Source organism: Gracilinanus agilis, chromosome 2 (assembly GCF_016433145.1).
Source record: "Gracilinanus agilis isolate LMUSP501 chromosome 2, AgileGrace, whole genome shotgun sequence".
Lineage (NCBI taxonomy): Eukaryota > Metazoa > Chordata > Mammalia > Didelphimorphia > Didelphidae > Gracilinanus > Gracilinanus agilis.
This window is the reverse complement of record NC_058131.1, coordinates 457,947,691-457,963,018: the sequence shown is the minus strand read 5'-3', so window position 1 is coordinate 457,963,018 and position 15,328 is coordinate 457,947,691. Positions and strand designations below refer to the sequence as shown.

The 15,328-nt window shown below is 40.4% G+C and overlaps 1 protein-coding gene across 1 annotated transcript in view; it reads left to right on the top strand.

Annotated features, from left to right (window-relative positions):
- Positions 1–12,817, top strand: part of PLEKHH1 (pleckstrin homology, MyTH4 and FERM domain containing H1) — a 74,509-nt gene extending 61,692 nt beyond the window's left edge. Inside the window, exons 20-28 of the mRNA XM_044659957.1 lie at positions 769–946; positions 1,809–1,964; positions 4,276–4,376; positions 8,499–8,640; positions 9,134–9,276; positions 9,416–9,545; positions 10,607–10,693; positions 10,990–11,136; positions 11,591–12,817. Of these exons, the coding sequence (XP_044515892.1) occupies positions 769–946; positions 1,809–1,964; positions 4,276–4,376; positions 8,499–8,640; positions 9,134–9,276; positions 9,416–9,545; positions 10,607–10,693; positions 10,990–11,136; positions 11,591–11,752 (1,246 nt within the window). The 3' untranslated portion in view covers positions 11,753–12,817. The remainder of the gene's footprint in view (positions 1–768; positions 947–1,808; positions 1,965–4,275; positions 4,377–8,498; positions 8,641–9,133; positions 9,277–9,415; positions 9,546–10,606; positions 10,694–10,989; positions 11,137–11,590) is intronic.
- Positions 12,818–15,328: the final 2,511 nt, after the last annotated feature.

Genomic DNA, 15,328 nt, shown 5'->3' with positions numbered 1-15,328 from the left:
TCAATTTCATCCATAACACTTGTTTGAGAAACAGCAAGGAAGTCAGTGTCACTTGGAGTAGATTAGAAGACAGTAAGATGTAAGAAGACTAGAAATGTGGAGCAAAAGTCATTAAGGGCTTTAAATACCACAGAGAATTTTATATTTGATCCTAGAAATGATAGGGAGCCACTGGAGTTTATTGACTTATGGTCAGACCTGTGATATAAGGAATATTACTTTGAAGGGGCAACTATACACCTCAGTGGATTGAGAGCCAAGCTTATAGATGGGAGTTCCTGAGTTCAAATATGATCTCAGACCTAGCTGTGTGACCCTGAGCAAGTCACTTAAACCCAGTTGTCTAACCCTTACTGTTCTTCTGCCTTGGAACCAATAGTATGATTCTAAGAGGAGAAGGTAAGAGATTTTTTTTTTTTTAAGGAAGATCATTTTGACAGCAAAGTGGAATATAGATTGGAATAAGAACATACTTGCATCAGGGATACCAACTAGCAGGCCACTGAAATAACCTAGGTGTGAGGTGATAAGAGCTTGTACCAAGGTGGTAGTAGCCTCAAGCAGAATGAAGGTACTATAGGCAAGAGATGTTAAGGAGGTAAATAGACTTTTGCAATAGATCGGCTAAGGTGGGTGAAAGACTAAGGAGTCACACATCTTAAAACCAGTACACCCTCACAAACCTACAAGCAACACACTCAACTTCTAAAACTCCAGGGTGATAGGGATAAGTGTGATCTCCAGTGGTCCCCTCTCCTTTCTGTTTAGAAGTGAAACTGGACAATATGCAACCTACTGCCAGCGGGCAGTGAAACGGACCTTGAAGGCTGGGGAACGGGAAGCTAAGCCATCTCGCATGGAAGTGGTGTCCATTCTACTACGCAACCCCTACCACCACTCCCTGCCCTTCAGCATCCCTGTGCATTTTGTCAATGGGACATACCAGGTGAGACAGGCAGTGCTTTCTTCCTGGTTCTGCCTCCTACTTAACATTTTGGCTCCCACCCATCCTAAGTATTCCACAGAAAGCTGCTTCTGGACCAAGCAGGTATTTATTTAGCTGTCTGAGAAATCATACTCATGTAATGTTGACTGGTTTGGGAGAGGCAAATTCACAATTAAAATTACCCTAGACATGGAAAGTTCCTTTTAAGCCCTTGAATGTATATGTAAGGGTAGATATATCAAAGTGGTCTTGATACTTTTGAATAAAAGAGAAAACCAAGGAATAGAGAAGAGAAAGTACATTGTTCAAAGTAATACAGCAAAGAAACAGTATGGAAGAATGCATAGAGGTCTTGACTTGGAGTCAGGGAGAATTAGATTTAAGTCTTGCTTCTGATCCCAACTGGCTGTGTGGTCCTAGGTCACTTCATCATTCAGACCATCCCCTCCTCCCTACCCTCCTCTAAACAACTTAATAAAACTAAGTCACAGAGAAAGTGCTGATTTGCATTGATGGAAAAAGTTCCTCACTGGGAGATCTCTATGTTGATGACATCACAGGTCTGCCCCACAACCCCTCAAGAAAAAAAAAGAGCAGCTTAATGACTAGACTAGACATGGAATAGAGTATTTGTTACATCTTAGAGTTATGTTATATGTTATATTTTAACTTTTGTTATATCTTAACTTCACGTTGGGAAAGCTAATATACTCAGGCATTCTCCTCTGTACAAAAACATGCAACCCAAGTTTTCTCTAGCATATTGTGTCTACCCAGGTCCCTTCCAACAGATTTTCTCATCTCTTGTCCTTAGAACTCTTTCATCACTTTTCATTATACTGAGACATATCTGCCTTCTCAGGTGGTAGGTTTTGATGGCTCCTCTACTGTGGATGAGTTCCTTCATCGGCTGAACCAGGAAACAGGAATGAGAAAGACATCCTACTCTGGCTTTTCACTCTTCACAGATGATCCTTCTGGCAAAGATCTGGAGCACTACCTGCAAGGAAGTGTTAAGGTAATTTCATGCCTCCACATTAAATCTCCCTGCAGAAGTATGGGGAGATATGGCCACCTCCTCAGAGATATTGACTGTGCAAGGAGAACTAGCTGAAGGACTGTGAAATCAAGACAAGTCAACAAGCACTTATTAGGCAGTCTCTATATATCAAGCACTGTGCTAAGCACTGGGAATTACAAATACAAGTACAAAGATAGTCTCTGCTCTCAAAAAGCTAACATTTTAATAGGAGAAGACATATAAAAGGAAGCCAGAAGGGGAGTTTGGGGGAATGAAGGCATTGGGGAAGGAGAGAGATTGTAGAGAAAGTCCAGGAGAGTTAAGAGAACAGCCTAAAGAGGAATGGAGGGGCAGTAAGGTTGCTCAGTGGTTAGAGAGTCAGACCTGGAATCGGGAAGTCCTGGATTCAAATCTGACCTCAAGACACTTCTTAGCTGTGTGACCCTGGGCAAGTCACTTAACTCCCATTGACTAGCCCTTACTGCTCTTCTTCCTTGGAACCAATACTTAGTATTAATTCTAAGATGGAATAGGAGTGTTTAAACAAACAAAAAGAATGAATGAAAGTTTTGGAGGCGAAACTGCAAGATTTGGCAACTGACTGGTTCCATGTGGTGAGGCAGGGGAAGGGTTCGAGGCAGGTGTTATAATAATACTACTCCCTACTAGATGTATGTAGATGGAGTATAGAGAGAGGATGGGATGACACCTCCCTCCTTTATAACAGTTGCCCAGGCAGGATCCTTTAGGTCAATAGATGATATCCCTTCAGGACCCACTTGAGGTTAATTGATAATATTTAATGGGCTCTTTAGCTGGGTAACTTTGGTATCTGACTGTGTCTCTCCCTTCCCAAAGAAGCTTTGAATAACCACTTCAGGAAGGTACTTTAAACTTTGATTGTATTTTTTTCTTTTTTTCCTTTTTTTTTTTTTAACCCTTACCTTCCATCTTAGAGTCAATACTGTGTATTGGCTCCAAGGCAGAAGAGTGGTAAGGGTAGGCAATGGGGGTCAAGTGACTTGCCCAGGGTCACACAGCTGGGAAGTGTCTGAGGCCAGATTTGAACCTAGGACCTCCCGTCTCTAGGCCTGGCTCTCAATCCACTGAGCTACCCAGCTGCCCCCAACTTTGATTGTATTTAACAAAGGAGGATAATGGGATTGGATAGAGGTATTGGGAGACCCTATTTAAAATGATAATGATGAATCTCTAAACTGTAAACAAGTAAAGGAATTAAGATGATAGCTTCTCTCTGGTACAGCCTGGCCAGAGCCACACCAGAGCAGGCAAACTGCTATATAATCTTTCAGCTTCTTCTTCACTAGATGATATGCCTAACCAGTTTGAGATATCCACCCCTTTCCACCCTCTTCTTCTTCTCCTGCCCACTTCCCAGATCCCTCCCGGGCCTTGGGAAACCTAGATAACTAAGATGATGAAACTCCTAATATCTAGGGGCAGTAGAATCAGAGATGATGGTCTGGGTACAGGTTGTTGATAGTACAGGAACAAACAGGAAGAGCTTGCAAGACTGAGTCTGCAAGTCTCAATCCCACAAAAGACCAGGATCCACTGATCTCAGGTCTCAGGGAAAGAAAGGAACCCCTGCCAGGGCTGCCAGGGTGGTTTTATACCCCCCTGAGCCAACTGCCCTCTCCTGTGTTCGCATGCCTCTCTGGGAACATTCCGACATCCAACGGATCCACCTGTCAATCACAGTGTGAACTCCTGGCTCCCAGAGATTCAATATAACAAAGGAGACTTGAAGAATGGCAGTGCCCTTGACAGAAATAAGGAAGTTTGGTGGAGGAAACAGCTAACGTTCCAAATATTGTTGTTCAGTCATTTACCAATCATATCTGGCTCTTTGTGACTCCATTTGGGATTTTCCTGGCAAAGATATTGGAATGGTTTGACATTTCCTTCTCTGGTTTATTTTACACATGAGGAAACGAAGGCAAACAGAATTAAGTGACTAGGAAGTGCCTGAGGCTGGATTTGAACTCACAAAAACGAGTCTTCCTGAATTCTGACCCAGCCACTGTGCCACCTGGTTGCTCCCCTCCAGGTTTAGCAGGCAGTATTTATTTTATAGTTCTGCTCATCCTTCTCAGCTTGAGCCCTAGTTTCTGGCTCAGCAAAGAACTTGCCTCAGAAGAGACACTCTTTAAATCTTTGGAAATGGGAAGGATGGTAATTATTTGAATGGATGTGGTCAGGTAGAATGGGTGGAGGGTACATCGCTTTAGAGGGTCTTTCTGAGTTTTCCTTCACAAATGCACTTCTCTCTCTCTTCTTCCTAAAGATTTGTGATGCCATTTCCAAGTGGGAACAATCGCTGAGAGAGCTTCATCCTGCGAAGTCTGAGGGCAGCAATCGGATTGTGAAGCTGATTTATAAGAACAGGTCCTGAGCTCTGAGGATGGGATGGGACACAAATGTTACATGAAGGATTGAACTTTATGGCTTTCCATTGCCACCATAGCTTATCCCCCTCTCCTATCTAATTAAAATGTCCTCTGTTCTAACCAAGAGGGAAAGAGCCCAAAGATCTAAGCACTACTTGAGGGGTCTTTCTAACCTCTAACTTTGTCCTAGACTCTTTATATTAGTCTTTTTTTTTTTTTTACTTTTTCTTTTTTATTTACATTGAGTAAATAACCTTCTCCCTTTGGTCTTGCTTCTTTCTTCCTCCTTCAGGAAAACAGCAAAACCAATCTCAAAGACGGACTTTGTGTATTTCCTTTTAAAGGGAAACTTTCCCTTGGTCCCAAGACTGTGACTTGGATAAGTAGCTCCACCACCAAATTCAAGTGACAAATATAGATGTTCTCAGAAGTAGATAACTAAACTCTGACGTGTATGGAATGTTCAGGGAGGTTTGGCACCTCTGCTGTGAGGGCTTGCCAAGCCCTTTCCAAGGCTGTTTATGCACATTTGTTAACCACCTTTCACCCAATTCTCACCTATAGCCCCAAGAAACCAGTGACCATACGTTGGTGAAACTGTCTCAACCAATGAGCTAAACCAGGCTGAGGGTAACCAACACACCTCCTACCCATCAGTGATTTAGGGGGATGTCTACCCCAAGCACAAAAAGGCATTCCTAGGCAGAATGGGTGGATAAGAACAATCTGTTCCAATGACCATCAAAGCAGTTGAAGCAGATGCTGTGGAGTGCTTAGAGCTTGGTCAGACATCGAAGATTCTAAGGTCATTCACTATATTCCAGGTCATCATTAGTCACCTTGCCTCCCACTTAGATGACTCTGGAAGAAAGAGTGAGGCTGAGGACTTTGTGTAACTGTGCCTCACTTAAATACAATTCACTCACAAGTCAAGACTTTATTCTGTGGTGTCATTGATATTCTTTTTTTAATTAAATTTAATTTTTCCCTAATTACATGTAAAAAGTTTTCAACATTTTCCAAAGAATATTTAGTCTCAAATTCTCTCCTCCTTCTCAACCCCCAGTTGTGGAAGAAAATTCAAATAGAAACAAAATTAAGAAAGTGAAAAAAGTTTGCTTTGGTTTGGATTCAGACTTGGTTCTTTTTCTCTGGAAGTAGATGGCATTTTTTTATCATAGGTTCTTTGGGATAGTTTTGAATCATTGTATTGTTGAGAATAGCTGTTATTCACAGTTTGTTCATTATACAGTATTCCTGTCACTGTACAATGTTCTCCTGGTTCAGTTGATTTTACTCTGCTTCTAAATGAGTAAGTCTTTCCAGGTTTTTCTGAGCTTCTCCTACTTGTCATTTCTTATAGCACAATAATATTCCATTATAATTACTCCCATTTCCCAACTAATGGATATCCTCTTACTTTTCAAATCTTTGCCCCCCTGAAAAGAGCTGCTTTAAATATTTTTGTACATATAGGTCTTTCTCCTTTAACCCTTTTTAAAAATTTCTTTGGGATACAAACCTAGTATTGCTGGGTCAAAAGGCATGTTCTATTTTATAGCCCTTTGGGCATAGGTCCAGATTGCTCTCCTGAATGGCTTGAATCAGTTCACAACTTCCTCAATAATGCGTTCGTGTCCCAGATTTCCCATATCCCCTCCAAGTTTTGTCATTTCCTTTTTCTGTCAGAATAGCCAATATGATATTAGAAAGACTTGTAAAAAACTTTTGCATCATTATGATTACTGTTTATTACTTTCCATCCTATCTATCCTTATTTAATTTCTAATGTCTACTTCCCCCAGTTTGTCTTCTTTTCTATTAGCTCTACCTGACTCCTCTTATCACCTTCCCCTTTTATGTAGGGTAAGAAAGCTTTCTTTACCCAACTAATTGTGTATGTTCCTCACTGAGTCAATTTTGATGACAGGTTCACATGCTTTCCTCCCCACCTCCCCCATCTTCCCCTCCACTCTGAATGCTCTTTCATTCTCTATGCAATAATTTACCCCATTCTATTTTTGCCTTTGCCCTCCTCCTAATGCAGTCTTCTTTCTCGTGCCTTAACTTAATTTTTATATCATCTCATCATATTCAACTCACACCCTCATTCTTAACTGCTCTGATAATGACAAAGTTCTTTGGCGTTATGAGGCTCATCTTCCCATGTAGAGATATACACATTTTCACCTGACTGAATGTCTTTTGCTTCTCTAGCCTATTTACTTTTTTATGATTCTCTTGAGTCTGATATTTGAGAGTCAAATTTTCCATTTAGCTCTGGTCTTTTCATCAGGAATGTTTGAAAGTGTCCTTTTTCATTGAATACCCATTTTTTTCCCATAAGGATTATTCTCAGTTTTGCTGGGAAAGTGATTTTTGGTTGAATTTCTAGCTTCTTTGCTTTTTCATTTGGCCAGTTCTATGTTGTAAAAGAGTTCTTTTCCTTAGCCAATTTTTGTACCTCTTTTTCTCAAGGGTCAATTCTGTCTTTCAAAAAGTTTTTCTCTTCAGTTCATTTTTGTATATCTTTTTCCATTTGGTCAGTTCTGCTTTTTAAGGAATTCTCTTCTTTTACCAATTAGCCTATTGTGATTTCTAAGGTATTCAATTCTTGTACCTCCTTTACGACGTGGTTGATTCTTTTTCATGATTTTCTGGTATCATTCTCATTTCTATTATCATTTTTTCTTCTACCTCTCTGGTTTTAAAAAATCTTTTTTGAGCCCCTCTGTTAATTCTTTTTGGACTTGAAAGCACTAATTTTTTTGGAGGCTTTGGATGCAGCAGTATTGACTCAGTCTTCTGAGTTTGAGTCTACCCTGTCACCAAAATAACTTTCTATGTTGAGTTTCTTTTTTGGTGGCGTTTGCTCATTTCCCTGACTTTTTCTTTTCTTTTAGTTTAAAAAATGGTTAAAATTGGGCTCTGAAACTATGGTGAAGAGAGCTTTCCAAGACTGTTCTAAGCTTTAGGTTCTTGTGCAGCTGCTTTGAGAGCTGGCACTGGGTTTACTTCCAGTTCTTCCAAGGTAGTATGGTGTAAAGATGTGTTTAATACACCCTCAACCTGTGCTCTGGTCTGTGAATAACCCCAAACCCTATTTTACCCCTTGGAACTGTGACCAGGCTCCCCTGATCCCCTGTGACTACAAGTGCCTGGTGTTCCCTCTCACCCTGTGACTATACCCCAGGGCTGTGATCTGGTTCTGTGTGTGAACAATGTGACAAGAGTCTTGCACCCAGAGGCAGCAAAAGGACCCATGTGATCTCCTTCTGAGCAGTTGTCTGACCTCCCTTACCATCTGTGGCTGAGAATTCAGAAATCTTTTGCTCCTGCTTCAGCTATGTCCAAAACCTTTTGCCTCTATGGGGCCTGTCCTGGTGTGCTGTGCTCCACCTCTATCTTAGTGCACTAGATCTCTCATGCTGAGCTTCTAAGTTGTTTTGAGCTGAAAAATTGCTTCACTTTGTCTTTTTGTAGATTATGCTACTCTAGAATTCATTTTGAGGTGTTATGTCATTGCTTTTTGGAGAGTGTTTTGGTAGAAATCAGGTGGGTCCCTGTATTTTCTCTGCCATCTTGGCTCAGCCTCCTACCATTCATCTTTAAGGACAAACAACAAAAACTAAAGTACAGCCTGGAGAGTCAAACAATTCCCTTCCATGAATCATACCCAAGAAAACAATAAATTCCCATTAATCTATAGACATCTCCATTGTGCTTACTCTTCTCATTCCCCCATAGTGTGTATATATATATATATATGTATACATATATATATATGATACATATATCATGGTATGTCATTAGCCCAATAATCTAGTGGGGGAACCCAACCTATTCATGGTTAAATCCAAGGAAGTTTTGAGGACCCCAAAAGACCTTTTTTCCATGTATGAATTACCCTTTCTTCCATCTCACACTTCATGACAGTTTTTATGCAAGAGGGTCAATGAATATAGGGGAAAAACATAAGCCCTCCCATTTTAAAAATCAAGGTTAAAAATAGCCCCAGGAAAATTAAATTCTTATTGCTCCCTGTCCGGTATCCAGGTTGGCTTCTGGATCCTGCATTGTCTTTGAGTCAAGTCTTCTGTGCTTTTCCTCCTTTTTGCAGGCTCTATTTCCGGCATCAGGTTAAAGGGGAAACTGAGCAGGAGCGGCTTCTGCTTGCCTTCCAGGTCAACAATGAGATCACTGCTGGGAGATTTCCAGTCAACAAGGAACTGGCTCTTGAGATGGCTGCATTGATGGCCCAGGCAAGTGATCTCCCATTAGCTGAATGAAACAGTGAGGATACTAGATGGAAAAATAATTTTATTGTCTTCATCATGAGCAGAAAACCTGAGTTTGGAACCTAGTTCTCCCACTTACTAACTCTATGATCTTGGGAATAAGACTTAACCTCTGTGGGCTTCAGTTTTTTCATCCATAAAATGAAGATAATAACATTTGCATTACCTACAAGTTTATCATAAGGATTAAATATGATGATGTAACACACTTTGTAACAGTAAAGTATTTATATAAATGTATACAAGTATCATTTTTATTAAGGATTTATGCTTTTATAGCTTGAAGTAAAAGGTTGACCCATCCCAACAACACACTTCTGTAGACTGTTGCCACTTCTCCATTTTCAAAATAAGAACTGTAAATGTCACTTCTCAATGAACCCTTCCTTCCTTCTCCTTCTTATGAACACTTCTATTGCCCCAATTGAGGCCTAATGTTCATATACTTTCTACACAGGTAGAATATGGGGATTTGGAGAAGCCTAACCTTCCTGGTCCTATGGGAACAGCTCCTGCCAAGGCTCAGCATCTCCTCCAATTGGTCCTAGATAGGTTCTACCCCAGGAGATATAGATATGGTGCCCCATCTGAACAGCTGAGGTAGGATGGGCAGTAGCTTAGGATGATATAGGAGGTGGTATGGGGAAGAGATAGTCTTGGCAGCAGCAAAGGTTGCCACATAAATATTAAGTGTGTGGTCCTTTACTATTGAGTCTTTCTTCCCTTTCTCTTCTCATAGACACCTGGTAGACACCCTGGCCTCAAAATGGACAACACTGCAAGGCTGTACCTCAAGTGAGTGCATCCGTACTTACTTGACCGTGGCTCGAAAGTGGTCGTTGTTTGGTGCTAAACTCTTTGCTGCTCAGGTATGCACCAGTGACCACTAGGGGGAAAAAAAAAAACAGAATACACGGGGAACCTCCAAGATCCTCCTAGAGCTTCCTTCCCTTCCAACTGCCTAGGTTTGACCTGGTTTGACTTCATCCCTGCCCCTACACAGCATGATGGGTTGGTACTAAATTAATATTTGGGTATGTATCCCATAGTGGTGCATCGCCACTAGAGGACACTAGAGCACCAACTAATTTCTGAGGTCCACATCTGGCGGGGTAGAGGGGTGGAAGTGGGGTGGAAGTGTCTTTTTGCTCTGTGGCTTCTGTTTCCACTTTTCCACTGTGACTTCCTTTCCACTTCCCCATTGATCTTATCATTTCTAACAAGAAGGTTAAAGGTAAATAAAAAACTGATTAGCAGTAAAGTGCTAAGTAACCTGTTACAGCCCCCAGGGGTATTTTTTAATTAATTATTTATTTTTTTTGGCAGTTACATGTAATAACAAATTTCTATATGTTTTCCAAAATTATATGACCCAAATTGTCTTCTCCCTCCCGGAGCCGGCAAATGATTCAGTCCCCCAGGAATATTTTTTAAATGAAATATGGAGAAACTATATTTAAGCAATTTAAGCATTGCACATAAAGCAGATTTTTTTTGTTTGTTTTCTTGGTATTCCATAATGAACAACCCAGTTCACTTTCATGTAAGAAAGACCAGATTTCATTGTCTGGTATAATAAGCTTTAATCTATCATCACAAACACTTTATCATCCTGTATCTGTGAGAAAAAAGGCTAATTTGAATACTGGTAGAATGCAGAGCCCACAGAATTTTGGGAATTTTTTCCTGGCTCACTTCCTGCCTCTCTTCCTCCATTTCCATTACTGGCCCTAAGAAGTTGATTGAAGCAATACGTATGTGTCTTTTGTTGGGATAGTTTGGGGCTAAAAGAATCGCATAATCACAAAGAGATCCTGCTCAAATAACAGCACTATGGGTGCAGCCAGATAGGAGACACCTAGCTCTTCAGAAGGACCTTTATTGATGAGGATCCCCAGGTAGATGACCAAGTTGCTCCTTATTTCCCCAGACCACCCAGCATTCTACCAAGAGGAACACTCTGGTGTGGATTGCTGTGAATGAAGATGGCATCAGTATCCTGGACCACAATACAATGGTATAGAGAAAAAAGTAGGGTTGCTCTCCAATTGCCTCTCCTCTCCAGTATTTCTCTTCACCTCAGATAAGAATTCAGTCACCCTGAACTCTATATCTCCCTACATAGAGCCTTCCCTCATACATGAAGTACAGTTTTTAAAGTATAAATTTCCAAACAGTGGTAAAATCATCCATAGTTAGCTGAGACCACCAGTATCTAGAAATTATCTAGAATGTTACTAATTCCTAGTTTGAGAGATGAGATGGTTTCTTCTGGTGCTCTTATTCCTTCTTATAACTGTCTTCTTTCTACAGCAAATTCAAGCCACTCACCCCTACTCCTTGGTGATGACCTTTGGTGGGTATCAGGATGATTTTATGATTGTGATCAGAACTGTTCTTGATAAGAGTTCTAGTAAAGGCAAAATTGAGAAGCTGATCTTCCAGATGGCACTTCCCAAGGTAGGTCTGAACAATTTACCATGGTCCTTTATAAGTTCCATGAAGAAATGAAGGCTAACACTCCCTATTTTCTGGCAGATATAATAGCTGGCATCTTATGGTACTTTAGGACTTATAAAATTTCATTTGAGTTTTACAACAACCCAATGAGGTCATGAAAGTATGTTTATCCCCATTTTGTGGGGCAGATGTGGTCAAACATCAGGGCTTGACCAAGGTCACACACAGCTAATGAGCAACAGAGCTGGGACTCAAACCCAGATCCTAATTAATTGTGTTATTGTCCCTCCAAGCTCTCAAGACTTAAAAGAAAGACCAAGTTGCAATGGGCCAGAATATGTCTCTACCTCTATCTTAATCTTATGGCTTCAATGCAGGCAGTAATCCAGTGTCCAGATAGACTTGAACCTTTCCAGATTTTAGTCATCTTCCTTTTTCTCTCCCCTCTTCCTAGATTGCAGAGGTGACATTCATGATGGCCAGTTACATGAACCACTGTTCTACAGTCTCACCCTCATCTACAAATACACCTGCTATTCGATACCTTCAAGAAGTGGATGGAAAACAGTTCCTTGCTTCTGCCTCACATAGCAGCAAAGGGCCAACACTTATATGAATATCTTTCCTTTACTTGTTCCCTGTAATCTTTGTGCCTGTGGACTTGGTGACATCTTGCTGAGTGCCTGCTTCTACTATGAACTAACTCCCTCCTTACCCTTGTGCCCATTTCAAATTCTTACCAATTCTGCAGGCAGATGACAATGTCTATAATGTCTTTCATTATATGTTTATATATGTGTGCTATGTTTCAGGCCTATACTTTCCTAAATTTAAACCCAAATGACAAAGGTCAGGTACCCAACCTCTTCTCACAATAATGGCCTAACTGAAAGCAATTCTACTAGACTCCCATGAGAAGTCAGGGTTCTGTACATCCAGAATCCAGAACACTGCCCTTGAAAAGGAAAATACCTCCTAAATCTTACATTTTCTCTGCAGTCAGAATTTTAAATTGGAGTAATTTTCTCACACATTCACTTCAGATTTGATGATAAAACTAACCTCTGCAGAGTTTGTGGCAAAGGCCTAGAGCCTACCACCAACAGACTTTAAGGCTGATAGGGTAGCATGAAATGGGAAAAAAAAATGGACTTTTTCCTTGCTTCTGGGAAGGAGCACTACGCCTTATTTCTCAGTATCTAACCCAACCTGAGGCAGAAGAGTAGGAACTACAGAGAAGGACAAGGGGTACACCCAGGCTCCAAAAAAGGAAAAGAAACACAATTCCTTACATAGGAATGAGTGGATGTTTGCAGTGCCTCATGTGGCAGTTGTAATATCGTTGTATGATGATGTCCTTAATCATAGTAGGGACTGAGATTGCTGTACACTGGACTGTGGGCAAACTTCACTGCCCTACATTGTTCCAGGACCCTTACCAGATTATCTCCTCAGGTCTGGGTTTAATCACTGGACCAAATGCTTTAGAAATAAGCATTCATTACTGTAGGATAGGGTTCTACACACTGATTTCTCCCTGGTCTTTGAAGGTCCAAATGAATACACAATGTGCTTTTTTTGCTCACTGGGACATATAAATACCTTTATCTCTTTTTAAGTCCATCTTAGAATCAATGCTATGTATTGGTTCCAAGGCAGAAGAGCAGTAAGGACTAGACAATGAGAGTTAAGTGACTTGCCCAGGGTCATACTAGCTAGTCTCAGGCCAAATTTGCACCAGGTCCTCCCATCTCTGGGCCTGGTTCTCAATCCACTGAGCCACCTAGCTGCCCAGTATCTTTATCTTAAAAGATGACTATGAAAGAAATTCAAAGCTTCTATCATTTTTGTTTCCTGTCATCAACTTCTTACCTCTCCACTGGGATCAAGGCTAATGATCCTTAAAGGTGTCCACACTCCCTCCAAAGCAAAACAAAAGAACTCATATTATTTTCCCAACTTTAGTAAGGCTACAGTTTCATTTCTCAGTTCTGTGACACCCAAGGCTGACTAAACATTTATGAGGAGAGTAGAGGTAGCTGCATGGAAAGTACAATTTCATCCGAAGGCCAGGTTTGAATCCTGACATTGACACCACTATTCCCTTCATGATGCTGAAACTGGAGGGAGGTGGATCTAGTTTCTCTCAGACTCTGGCTGTATGAAATCCCCTCATATACTCTAAGCTGGAAAGTGCAAGATAAGTGTAATCAAATACACTATATAATTTCATTGTTTTCCTTGTTCCCACCTCTTCTCTTTCTAGAAAATGAAGTTCCATCTGAGATGCTTTATTATAATTATCCTTCTAGGGCTGGTGCAGAAAGCAGAGTATATTTCCAGTATTACTTCATGTCCTGAGCCCCTACCTATCAGGGCAAACCAGAATAATCTTGTCTACAACAATAAGAAATTGGTATTTCCAATAAACAACAAAGGAGTTATTTACTCCTATTTTGGCTTTGAGGGTTATTTCCTGCTTTCTCTTCTTCTCTCCCTTGGAGTTTGTCAATACTATGCAGAATGAATGAATTAATGAACATTAAGCCCTAGGAACACAAATGGAAAAGCAAGATAGTCTTCATTCTCAGGATGCTCGGATTTTAATGAGGAAAACAATATATAAGGGAGGTTTTTGCTACAAGTCAAATGGAAAGGCCCAGAGGTAGTTAAGATGCAACAGCTAAGGCAGACAGTAATGCATCTTTTAAAATGTCATTTACACTCTTAAAACTTATATTTCTGATGTTGAGCTATTTGACAATGCCAAGGACTTTAGTGGCAAGAATTTTCTTTTCTAGGCCAGCTTTTCTAATAATTGTGGTTGCTGAAAAAGCAGGAGCTACATCTCCACAAGAGTTGCTTCCTAAGGAAAATGGTAATAGGAGCTATGCTGAAAGAAGGGACAGTGGTCAGGAGAGGCCAAGAGTCCAGAGGAGGGATGCTGCTATTCCCTAGAGCTCATAATGTTATCTTCTCACTAAAGGTAGTTGGCATTTTGTGTTGGTAATGGCAGGGATAGCAGGCCATCCTTGGATACTTCCTTGGATACAAGGCTACAAAGGCCAGGCTAGAAGAGTGTTAATACCTTGAACTGCTTCAAGCTGGACCAATCCAACTGCTCACTTCTTGCCTTCTTCCCATCCTTAGACTATATTACATCTCTAGTCCCATAAGGACTTGAAAGAGAAAGAGCTCCCTTAGGATCAATGCTTTTGATACTTCTGTTACACCTGTATTTAACATCAGAACACCATGTTAATTCTTCCCCCAAGTTATTTCTATCTGGGCTACCAGCATGTTCTCTGGCAGTTTAAGTTTATACAGTGACAACACAAAAGCACAGAAGAATCTATTAATCTGACTGAAATACTACAAAAGCAGCTGTCTCTGTGAGTGAGGCACTTGATTATGAAAGCTTAACAGGCACCATCATAAACTAATCTCACAAAGATGACAGAATTTAAATTGTTAGACCTTATGAAGGCTGGTGTCCTATAGAATTAAAAGGCAATTCTTCTCTAGCCAAACCTAAATGATTCTGTTTTCCCCCCGATTCTTCATGAGATTTGTAGCTGGAAATTTAAGTTTTCTTAGAAGGTGTTATAAATCACTAATCAGAAGGCAAGCAGTATATGTACTGTACTAAGGAAGCTCTCTAACTATTCTTTGCCAATATTACTGCTCATTGTCATTCCCCAAGTTTATTGAAATTCAATTTTAAGGTGAGGAAACAAGGTTGTGAAATGACTTGAGAGAACAGTTGTCTTCAAGTATTATTTATTGGGCTATCCTATGGAAGAGACATTAGACTTGTTCTACTCAGCAATGTGAAAGAAAATTGCAGAAGCAGATTTTTAGCTCAATATAAGGGAAGTCCTCCTAATACATAAAACTATTTAAAACTACAATGGACTGTCCCAAGAAGTAGTGGATTCCTTATCACTGAAAGTCTTAAAGCATAGGATGGATGTCAACCTGAAGTAAATATTGCCTGGCACATAATAAACACTTAATAAGTGCTTTACCTGTTTATCTATAGGAAATTTCTTTCACCCTTCCAACTCTGTGATTCTATGAGTTGTCTACTCTCTCCTCAAACAAGATAGGAGAGAAGTTATGGTTCTTGAAAAGAACTTCAGAGTTCTACCAAGAATTTGACTCCTAGGGTCACATTGCTTAGGAAAATAAA